The sequence below is a fragment of the Opisthorchis viverrini genome (assembly GCF_000715545.1).
Source record: "Opisthorchis viverrini unplaced genomic scaffold opera_v5_9, whole genome shotgun sequence".
Classification (NCBI taxonomy): Eukaryota; Metazoa; Platyhelminthes; class Trematoda; order Opisthorchiida; family Opisthorchiidae; genus Opisthorchis; species Opisthorchis viverrini.
In genome coordinates this window covers 482,035-493,799 of record NW_008751665.1, presented here as the reverse complement: position 1 = coordinate 493,799, position 11,765 = coordinate 482,035, and the positions used below count along the sequence as shown (strand labels likewise).

The following is an 11,765-nucleotide window of genomic DNA, read 5'->3' as shown; positions in this document are numbered from 1 at the left end:
AGGACAAAAACAAAAAATCCTTATGAATTCCATAAGAATCCAGGTGAGCCAACGTCTGGTGAGTGTACTAGATGATTAATCAACCTTGAAATTGACTAACATCCTTGGTTTCATTGATGAATACAGTACAGAAGTTATCAGTAGTACTGTGAGACGGTACGCATGGTGGGTTCAAACCGCCTGTCTTTCAGTATTTTTTGTAAGAGTACGAAGGCTTCCGTGTTGAAGCTGTTCGCAGGAAGAGGGTTTGCCGGGTTTCGAACATAAGTTGAAACACTCTGTTGAATCACGGACGAACCCCTCCACTTCATCGTACGATTCATGTGGTAGATCACTGCATTTTATTCAAATGAGCCGATGGCTAGCCCCCCCTCACGAAAACACCCAGAAACGAAAGTACTTATTTGACAAGGTAAGTTGTCTCCGAAGAGGCAGTTACATATTAGTAGGAAGAGATACGGTGTCGGGTGAGGAAGTGAGAGAGGATCTACCGTAGTCCGCCGTTCGTCTGTTGAAAATTTTCTCAAAAAATAAAATTCTTTAGCTGGATTTTTGAGTGCGAAACTTCTGTTTCGCACACTGCGCCAGCATGTGACGAGTGTACAAGTCAGTCAGAGTTGTGGACCTCAGACTACTCGTCCTCACAACTTGCTAGTGGGGTCAGACGGCCAATGTTCTCATCTTATGCTCAGTAGGGAGATGTTTTAGGGGAGCCATCACCGGGATCTACAGCGGGGTGTTTTTGTTGATTTTGGGGATTGAAGTTTTAGGCCAAGACTAAAATAGAGTCTTGTACAAACGACGAAGAGTAATGAAGAAACAGCGGTTTTAGATGGCCCAGCGGTTAAGGCGCACAGCTGCTAACCGTAAAGTCTGTGGTTCGATTCCTCCTGCTCGGGTGTGGGCAACCTTGCAACCTTGTCCTTGTGCTTCCTTCGTATTGCGTAACAGCTGTTCACGGGAAGGGTACCACGGTTGGGCAGTTATTTTTAATGAAAGATAACTGATTTAAGCACGAATCTCATGGTGGCGTGAAAAGTAACTAAGAAATCAGAGGTAAGTTTGGCGTTTCTGAATATGTGGATTTCAATGAAGATACCAGATTACGCGTAACGCGGACTAAGGTGATGTCATGGTTCATTCCATGAGTTTTGCTGAGTGGAGCGTATTTTGGTCACGGTGTTGTATAAATTCAAGTTTGACGGATGAAGCTGGCAGCTCAGTCCAGGACCTAATGTGATGAATCACAAGGTAGTCAGTAGTACTTCCACGGATATCAACGTGGTCACATTCCGGTGCTGTCGTTCTTACTCCCATCGGATCAGTGAAGACGATCTGGGGGACACTATTCCGAGTTCAGCTCTCCGTTAATTAAGATTTATTATCATTAATTAATAATTTATTCCTATGACTGACAGGGTTGATCATATGTGCATATACTTGTGGTTGCACCACTGGACTTCCTCCTGTCATAGGCAAATCTTTCCACGAACTCATCTTTTGCAGCAACTGTTTCCGCATTCATTTCTCTTCAGCCATTGACACTCACTGAGGCCTTTGTCTGAGTGTCACTCATGTGTAGAGTCTAAACAAGCCAATGGCACCCAAATACAAAAACGACTTGGCCAAATGCTACGCTCTCCTCAAGTAGGATATATCTTGGTATACAGTAGACTACCTTCAGGTTGAACTATAACTGGAAGACTACCACCGAAGAAGATATTCCGTTTATGAATGCAGTGTCTGATTTGACAAAGGAGCTTACTGATGGATCATCCGAAGATGTGAAGCCCGTTTGTGGTAAACTGGACGCGTTCCCGTCTTTAACCAAGTTGTAGTTAAGGAGGATCGTGAAGGCTGTTTGAAGTCACTCTCCGATTTTCTGTCACAATATGGTGAGATCTCTCATTGTTGTGCACTTCATTTTCCCTAGTTATCTAGTTTCCACTATGCTTTATGTTTACAAACTGAAGTTGCCAGTATATCCCCTTAAACACACCGGGCAGAATCCGTGGAGGTTCCAGTGTAAAATAACGGTTATGGCCCTAACTCAGTTCTTGGTCAGCCAAGGGACCATCAAGGGTGCGCATAATGTGCTGGACGCTAGAAGCAAGCCGAAAAACATGTCTTAATTAAAGTGCATGGAACCGGAACAATGGAAACGAGGCCGCAGTTGTTGGGAAATGACTGCCTGTTGCATCCACGTTTCCGACCAGTCAGAGCTCTCCTTGATGCCAGAATGATCAGTGGCCGGACTTTCTGAACAATCGTTTGCGAGTTAGGCTTATTTATCATTACAACGCCCAAATATGAGCGCTAGAGCTTAGGATTTCGCCTAATATATGTTGTGGAACTGTTTCTAGACGATGATTTTATCGGAACTACTTATTCTCAGCGGCTTTCGGGTCCAAATTCTGCTCCTCTTACATAAGCGTTGCCGCCACTGTTGCGCCCACCCTCCCTGTAGGTGAATTTTTCAAAAGGTTCCTTAGTTATGTTTCTGACGCGATATCTAAAGTTGTCTGTCTCAACGTGATCTGCAGCAGCAGGCTGTTTAGTTATTCGATTGAACCACATGATAACTTCCACTGTGTATGAATCAGCAGCAGCTGGTATTCTGGACACTGCGGTCGTGCTTTGTCCGATTGTGCAAAAAAACATTGTCGTCACTTTTGTCTCACTTTGTCTTGGTGAGAACTGTGCATCCGTTTGGCCTTGGCGTTAGTGAGTCGTTACTGACGTGAACAAAGTCGCCGTATGCTGCTCCAACCAGGTCTCTCCGTACTAGATTTCCCCGAAGGTCATTAAGAACTAATAGCTGGAGTCGCTTCATGGCTTCGTACGCTCCCTTAAGCCTCTACACCGCTTATGAAGGCCTACTCCGGAAATAGGAGTCAAATTCAAAACACCATTCAGGAGAATAGTCAGCGAGCCGAAACATCTCGGTGGTTCAGGAAGAAAATCCTGATACTGGCCAGCCTTTCAAGCAGAATGCGTTGAGCACTTGTTCACGTTCCTTCAAAGACAGTGTACAGTGCGATAGATTGTCTGCATGCGTGATCGGTACATCTTACTTGACTGTTATCTTTCTGTGCAACATTGTATATCGTTCAACTTCCTTAGTGCTCAGAAGCCCGCGATATTAGGTTTTTTTTTCATCGAACACTACTGGATCAGCTAGCGTCTGACGCTGGCGAGTAACCGCCCACCATCTTACCACAGGCGAATCTGTTAGGATTACGTTAGTTCCTAATCGACATGCTGCGATAACAAACTCTTGTTCACCTACCTAGCCCATGGATTTTTCTGACCTTTGCGCAAAATCAGTAGTCGTGAAAGTTGTTATTGGAGTCTTCCTTATCGTCAACCCTCCTATTTTTTAGGCTGCCCCTATCCAGCTTTAATGAATGGATCACTGGAGCAGCGTTTCGGATCGGCTGACAATCGTATGCTTTTGCTGCGTGAGTTCGCACATTATTACCGCTTCCCTCTGAAAATTTCCACTCGGTCCTCAGCTATCATCAATGCATCTTTTCCACACGATTATCGTAATTTTGGGCAGCTTTGACTCAATCGCGGTAGCAAAGCACCAGTGTTGAACATTGATGTTATGCTGCCCATGATGATGGTAAATCACGATGTCTTCCGAAATAGCCTGTGCGTGGCTGCGCCTGGATTCTAAGCAAGTAGGCTTTCGAAGAACTAGTTGGCTGGCGGCAGGTCAGAAGTCCTTTGGATCTACTACTTGCTATTGATGTGTTTTTCCGCTCGGATAGTACCGCCAACAGCTACCCACAGTAATTCTTCATGTTCTCTCTGTCTTCGATCATTAAATATCCATCAGTTATTGGGATGAAAACCCCTGCAGATGAAGATGATTTGCCTCTGGTTAGTGCAGCTGGTGTGGAGATGTGGGTGCAAGACGACGTAGAAGCTTTGATCGTTCAGTTTCTAGTCGTTCCCTTCTTTTTGGACCAACCGATGTCGTTCTGGGGGAACTGTGGGTTCGAGTAAAACCTAATCAGCCTTCCTAAATGCGTTCCACTCCTTTTGAGTGTCGTCCATCTGGTGATAATTCCCTTGTTTGACCAATCCTGTCCTGTTTCCCCCGCGGAACTTGAACCGAGGTTACTTCCTTTATTCCTTCTCATTTTCATGCGTCCATTTTCTCAGCATTCTGTTGTCGCGCGTTCCGTGGCCGTATGTATGTATAGGTGCATATTTCTGGCACGAACATTCACATTCCGTTACTCGTACTCCATTTTGCCCACCGTTTGAGACAAGTTTTCCTCTATTCGCTTCGCGGAACTCGCTTCATCACACCAGTTTCTTTGAGTCCTTGGAATGCCGTCATTTCCGACCGCTTGATTCACATTTGCATCACTTGTCCGACTTGTTGCATGTATTTGATGTATTCTGTAGAATTTCGGTCTCTTACAGGTTAACTCAGTCCTTATTCTGTTAGTGTTATGTCAAAGTAAAAAAAATCACCATTATTGTTGGGCAAGATTGCTGTCGTTTTCGCATCAGTCACGTGAACACAGTTTGGCAGGCGACCTACTTGAATCGTTCAGCAATCAGTTTCCGATGGTTCACTAGCTAGACCTGTATTTTCGTTTTAACGGAATCACTGCCTCAAGTTGCGCCAAAGGCTTCCAGCGTGGACAGTTGTAAGCAAAAACTGAAAGACAGACTCACCGTGGTTGGACAGTGCTCCATCCTCATCATCCAACCGAATTCCATTCTGTGGACACCAGTTGCATGCCATTCATTCGTTTTTTTTCTCATGCAGGCTATCTTTGCACTGAACTACTGGCCAAACGTCTTCTGAGGAAAAAACCAAAGCAGCAATATGACACCTCGGACGTCCATGAAGCCTCACAACAGATTACCACAGAACTCAATCGGGAACTCACCGATTACTTGAACCGAGCGTGTAATGCTCTGGGTCTCGTTCGACCTTTGGGAGAATTTAACTTAGGTGACACGTTTGACGCTATTCATAACGCTGTGAGTTTTTAAAAAAAAATTATTCTCCTACTATTTTGAAAACGTGAATGATCTACCATGATACTGTTTGCCTTGATTCATCGACGGAATCCGGTCCATTAATGCAATAGTTCGAATTTTCACACTTATTTACTCGTGAACAGTGTAGTTAGCACGTGGTTAGCACGTATTTGTGACCTTACTTTGAGGGCATACTGACAAGACGCTGACTGTACCATTCCAAACTGTTTCAACTACCTTCACCCGTGAGTCTGGATTGTGTAGAAAAATCACATCAGAACGCAATGCAATGGTCGCTGTCACTAGGCTCTAATTCACGGCAGTCCGTTTTTTCGCGCATTTTCACCTGGTTTCCACGTGCGGAGAACCGCATTACAGCGAAGTTGCTGGGACCTGGTAAAGGGAGTGACAAATGTTTTGCCGCGGAAAGTCCTTTGCAACGGGAATCTCTACATACGAGACTCGCCGGTGCTTGTTCGGCGGGTCACTTTGTTATGCCGGTATTTTTCTGGTGATAATCTAGTAAACTCCATAAAGATGGTCCTTCCAAAGACAGACTAGTCCTCAGGCCTGTCCACAGTAAGCTTTCACCGCCAGATTACCATTGGTCCCCCATCTTTAGGAAAGTGACTCAGCAACTCCTTGGAGTGTTAACGATTTTGTTCCACGGCGGAAAATTAACCCGATCGTCCGCCATTCTCTATACTAGCTACACAGACGGGCTGTATGTCAGTGAACCTGCTGAATGGGTAGGAAAAGATGCACTCCTTGGAGTGTTAACGATTTTGTTCCACTGCGGAAAATTAACCCGATCGTCCGCTATTCTCTATACTAGCTACACAAACGGGCTGTATGTCAGTGAACATGCTGAATGGGTGGGAAAAGATGCGTACATTTGTTCCACGGGAAAATTAACCCGATCGTCCGCTATTCTCTATACTAGCTACACAAACGGGCTGTATGTCAGTGAACATGCTGAATGGGTGGGAAAAGATGCGTACATTCACGTGTTCCACGGTCAAACCCACTTCTTCCTTTTCCGATCAAGGTGCTAGACAATTACTGTTGCCAATGCCAGGGAACAGAAATGGTTAACAGGGCTTGCATTAGTACTGTTACCTTTTGTCGTGCCGTAAGGGGCGGGGAGACTTTCGGAAAAGCCAAATGTTTTTCGGGTAACTGGGCCATGAAATGCGACCTCATATATAGGTAGATTGTAAAATTTTCGAAACTTGGCGGGATTAAGACTCAATATCAAAGCCGAAAACCTATCGTTAGTGTGCAATGGCAGTGAAACCCATCGTATTCTTCACTATCATGCTAGTCTTTCCTCAATAACGTGCCAACTCGTTTCGTTTTCCATCTATGTGTTACTCTCATTGCCTCATCGTCGCATTCCAATAAACATAGTCGAAACACAACATCAATTTCGCGTATGGCTAGACTTCACATGCTCAACAGGATGTTATTTGAAATGGTAAGCTTCTTTCCTGGAAGTCAAAACCTGTTTTTTGCTGGTGGTGTCAACTATGCCGGAAGGGGAATGAAGATCCGTATAGCAGTAAGCCTGAGCCATGTCATAGAGCAACCAAGGATGCTGTCTGGTGGTGTTTGGTTCACTCTTGAATCTTGAGAATTGCGGTTGCCTTAAGAACATCGTCACTCTTTGCGTCGTGCGTATCAATCAGGACACCTCACGAACTACGCTCTCTTTCTGTCGCAATTGTGATGCAGTTTCTCTCACGATGATATTTTCATCGTAGATAGATTCTGTTTTCGGAACTGTCAGTGACGTACCACTCATCGATTGTTTCGTTCGGGGCGCGTCTATGTAACCAGCTATCGGAAGTTCTCATTTTCGGAACAGTTTTGTGGAGGGGAAGATAAAATAATTGTTCTTCTCCTCAAGCGTTTTAGCATGCAAGTAAATTCGTGCTCCTCTGTGCACTCTTCGTTCCTAATGTTCTCTATCCCTTACTGTCCCACCCACGACCAGGTTATCATTTTCCAGAATGATGTGTTGTGCAACAAGAAACTGTAATTTTTTGTCACTGTTCCACTGATCAGAATGAGTTTGGAACTGGTTCAGTCTCCGAATATTATTCTCAGTCCAATCCTACTGCTTTTACACAAAATGTTTGGTTCTCTCTGACACCAATAGGTAGTCCTCGCACTGAAACGTTGCCCGCCAACACATTTCGGTCAGCCCGTTCTTCCACTAACCGGCCTTTCGGATCGACAGTGGGCCCAAGCAGCTCGTATTGCTGCTCTATTACAGCAAGAATATTCCAGCCGACAGATAACCCTAATCAAACGCCTGGATGTCACAGTTCAAAGCTTCAAGTGGTCTGATAGGGCCAAGGTGAGTTTGTTTGAGTGTTTAGCCAAACTTCCAGACTAGAACTATTCCATTCCATATGTGCGTCTTCTTCGCGACTCGTATGCTTCAAAGCTCAAACAAACCCCCTTTGATTGACGCCGCGGCGGTCTGGCTACTGCCAACAACGACTGCTACATTTGCTTTCATACGATATTGGTGTTCCCACTAACGACCGACTGATTAGGACATGTTTGTTTCGAATAGCGATTGACATTGGTTTAGTCCGCCCCACCAGTCCACCATTCTGCTTTCCAAGTCTACGAATCAATCGAATTTCAGCTGCTCTATGACTGCTGACTTCCAGTATATAGCCATTCGGTGCCACCTAGTTATTGCTTTGAGTAGGACACATGCGATTGTCATTCATAGTGACTGCACTAATTGTGTGGGTGTCTAGCTGCTATTCGGATAATTTTTATCGTTCGAATTCTTAGTAAGTTTGTTGCTCATTTTCATACAACTCAAGTAGTTGTAGTTGCCTTCTCTCCTCTCTATCTCGTGCCTTCCTGTAATAGGAATTCACAAATCAATAGTCATGATAAACCTATCACTCATGATCGGGAGACATATTCTACTTGCCCATTTTGAAATTAATGTAGCCTCTGGGATGTTTATTGCTTCACGGTATGCTTTATTCCACTCGTCTCGGTTGCATACCCCACACTCTCACGTTTTTCCTATTTTTACCCCTTCTGCTGTTTGCCGAATTAGTCCCAGCTTGAAGCAATCTCAGCAGCCTATCATCCCATACGGTCGCAGATGGCCAAATCCACATTCCCCGGAGTTCCAGAGTTGCTGGCCGTTCGGGACAATATGATTTTATGGGTAGAAAAAACCAGCGGTGCTAGAGCCAGAAGATTCACCTCATGTGAACTCAATAAAATCCTGATTGGCCAGGTAAGTGTCTACTATCTAAATGCTCTCAATTGTTCTTTGTCCCATTGGCCACGCATTCCACTGGCCTAGTTTAATGGCGTTTGCGGACAAGGATGGTGTGCACATCGGGTTAGCTTCAACTCTTCGGTTCGCATTGAAAACAGATTATAGCAATCTGTGTATTCTTCTCTATGGTGGAATCGAACGAAGCGCAAAACTAATTATAACTGATAAAGGAAACTACTTGCGAGGTGGTTGAAAACTCCTCCACAGCCCACGATCAGTTTAGCCCTTCTTGGAGCTCATCATGTAGGCAAGGCTCTCGAGTTTCCGTCAACCTATTGTTCTACTTGAATCCGAACTGCCCGAAATTCGACAAGCGCCATCATTCGCCCATCTGAAGAATATCGTAAACGAGAGATTCAACTGGGTTTCAGGCGAGTATTCTGTGAAAACCAAGTTGTTATGCAAATGGGTGTATTTCGCTATCTTTGTGCAATTTGGATTCAAGTCGAACATAAGATTGAAGGGAACTCAGTGGTTGCGCATACCTGTTGAGCCTCAGGGGAACAAAACCGGTCGTGGGCTGTCGAAGAGTTTTCAGCAACCTTATGAGTAGTGTATTGCGTCTATACGAGCACCCGTTGTCCTAATACTGTATGAAAAAAGCACAGTTACAGGGAAAGATGGTTCCCAACTTCGGAGGCTCTTCGCAACATTGTCTTCTAGAGGCGTGGAAATCCCGAAAGATTTATGATCCTCATTTAATAACAATGGTTGATCAACCTCGACCCCCCGCGAACCAGAACATCTTATTTTGTAGGTACCCGACCGTGGTGGTCGTGCTTGGGAATTGGAACCCCCACCACCCGAGATGCCCGCTTTCAAACAACGTCAGCCCGATCGAGGACGAGGAGGCGGAGGCCCTGGCAGTGGTGGAGGCGGCCGGGGAGGTGGGGGCGGTCGTGGTGATGGTGGGCGTGGCTTCTCTGATCGTGGTCATGGTTATGGTGCACCAAGTGGTAAGTTCCAGATTTAGTTATTTTCTTCGTCCCAACCTCTCGTCCTTGTTTCTTTTTTCTCCACTATGTCCTTGTCTTGTTCTTGCTACCACGAACTGCCCAATTACAATGGTGTTTGAGATCTTCCTGGGCTATCTACAACCAAGTGTGCAATCTATCTTTTGGGTAGGATGGTGAGTTATCCAATAAATAACGCGCCAGTTGTTTTTTTGCAGAAGTTGATGGTTTACAAAAAGGTGTAGAAGAACCGAACATTCATGAATGTCACTCGTAACGATTTATCTCTTTCTCGCAAAGTCAAAATGGCTGAACATTCAGACAGCCTTGTTCACGTTCGAATGCACAAACAGTGGCAACTCTCGAAATCCACCATGTATGCGAACCCTCGACCATTAGAAGGGGACTTAGACACGATATTTCATTTGCACCAACCTTATTGCCGCAGCCTTCGCAGCGCAGACACATCACGTGATCTGACGTGGTGGCACGCATTACTAGTCACGTGTTATATGTTATGCATGGTTGAGGTGAGTTGTGCTCTAGCCCGTCAAAGTATCACTTGGTAGTGAGTAGTGGCTCTTTGTAGTTTGCTTATCCACATTTGTTTCACGAGCGACATCCCAAGGGAAGGTGCATCGAACCACAATGTTTTAGGCTTTTTTTTACGTCTTTATTTTTAAGTACGTGCACAGACTATCTGGATGGGGACTGGCATCCAGTATGAAAGCGACGATTGGCTGATCGGACCCAGGATTTGTAGTCCACGATCTTATTCACTCAGCCATCCGAGCCAAGGGTCCTGTAAATTAGTTGGTGGTACTGCGACTGGGCGGTAACATTAGCTTTCTTCCTTGTTCCGGTCGAAGTTTGACTATAACCGTTGTTTTGTCCTCTGGGTTGAAAAATTTATCTACTAGCGTTGCATCACTAATCGAGATGACACAAATCAGCGCCCAGTGAATTAGCGATCCTCTTGATTGCAGCCCTTTACTTAATCCAGCTACTATGCATGAATTACCCAAATGGTTCTTGATGGCGTCTTTTCAGACACGCAACTAACTCATCTGTAGCTTCAGTTCTTCGCTCTAGATCGGTTATGAAAAGGCTGTACGCATGATGAACATCGTCGCTATTTTATTGGGCGAGTGGCTGATATTCCTTAGAAGGTAACAACCTAGAATGTCTAAGACCCACTTAACCCCACACTGACGATATCACCTCGATGGGAGATGAAGCGTCTGAAATCCAACTGCCAAGCTCGGTGAACAGACCAACAACCAAGCAGCCCACCCGGGCTACCTATATTCCACAACATTGGCAGTGTCTGAGATAGTCTGATTCCTTAGGGTAGATGGATCGGGAGTATCTTGAACTGTGATTCAGTGTTTATAACGTTATCACATGCTGGCAAGCAGACGATAGTTCCGTTTCCCGTAGAATCTAACGACTGCCAGTAGCATGTGCCATTTTTCCCTAAATCTAAAGAGTAGCGGAAGCAGAACGATATTAGTATGCAAATGTGAAACGAGAGCTTAGTCTTTATAACGACTGCCAGTAGCATGTGCCATTTTTTCCTAAATCTAAAAAGTAGCGGAAGCAGAACGACATTAGTATGCAGATCCGAAACGAGAACTTCGTCTCTGCTGCTGAATGTCTATACGATTCAGTGTTTATAACGTTATCACATGCTGGCAAGCAGACGATAGTTCCGTTTCCCGTAGAATCTAACGACTGCCAGTAGCATGTGCCATTTTTCCCTAAATCTAAAGAGTAGCGGAAGCAGAACGATATTAGTATGCAAATGTGAAACGAGAGCTTAGTCTTTATTGCTGAATGCATGTATGTAGGAGGGTCTTTGTCTCACCAGCTTCTCCTCTTTACCGTGAATCACAGAACATTTCCATTGACCCCCGAGTTTCATTGTTGGAAAATAACTGCATTTGTAAAGTACGCTCAGTTGCAATCGCCTATGGTATTCTGAATGTGCTGTACAAAGGCTTCCTCATATTTCGGTTGGCGCAATATTCCAGTTGCTATATTTTTTCGAAAGACCACGACTTGTAAGGTTGATGCGGCTGGTGTTATGATAGTGTGTTACGTCAAAAAAACAGGTAGAATGTTGACGTCGTCTCCAGCAGTTCTAATTTACAAGGCCAAAACAAGCTGCACCGAAAAAGTTATACCGTTGTCACAGGTGGAATAGCCTGTATCGTGTTTTATGTGAGTTTGAAGTAAGCACCCTTTCTTGAGGAACATCACCAATAAGGCCAGGCTGATAAAAAGTCCAACACTAGACCTACTTCTAGCAAAATCTTCACACGAAACTTCAAACTTAATGAATTTTAGAAAAAAAGCATCACTTTTGCGTTTTCCCACGATCGATAGATTGTAAATTTCGTAAAAGTGATCCCCACATACTCGGAATCCACCAGCCCGCGTTTTTCGGTCTCATTCTCTGGTTTTTTTTTTGACATGGA

At 44.7% G+C, this 11,765-nt stretch overlaps 1 protein-coding gene across 1 annotated transcript in view; it reads left to right on the top strand.

Annotated features, from left to right (window-relative positions):
• Nucleotides 1–1,459: 1,459 nt before the first annotated feature.
• T265_00852 (hypothetical protein) overlaps nt 1,460–11,765 on the top strand; it is a gene marked incomplete at both ends in the record, with an annotated part of 20,883 nt that continues 10,577 nt past the window's right edge. Inside the window, 6 exons of the mRNA XM_009164747.1 lie at nt 1,460–1,895; nt 3,384–3,461; nt 4,793–5,010; nt 7,172–7,372; nt 8,102–8,287; nt 9,090–9,288. Coding sequence (XP_009163011.1) covers nt 3,404–3,461; nt 4,793–5,010; nt 7,172–7,372; nt 8,102–8,287; nt 9,090–9,288 — 862 coding nt within the window. The remainder of the gene's footprint in view (nt 1,896–3,383; nt 3,462–4,792; nt 5,011–7,171; nt 7,373–8,101; nt 8,288–9,089; nt 9,289–11,765) is intronic.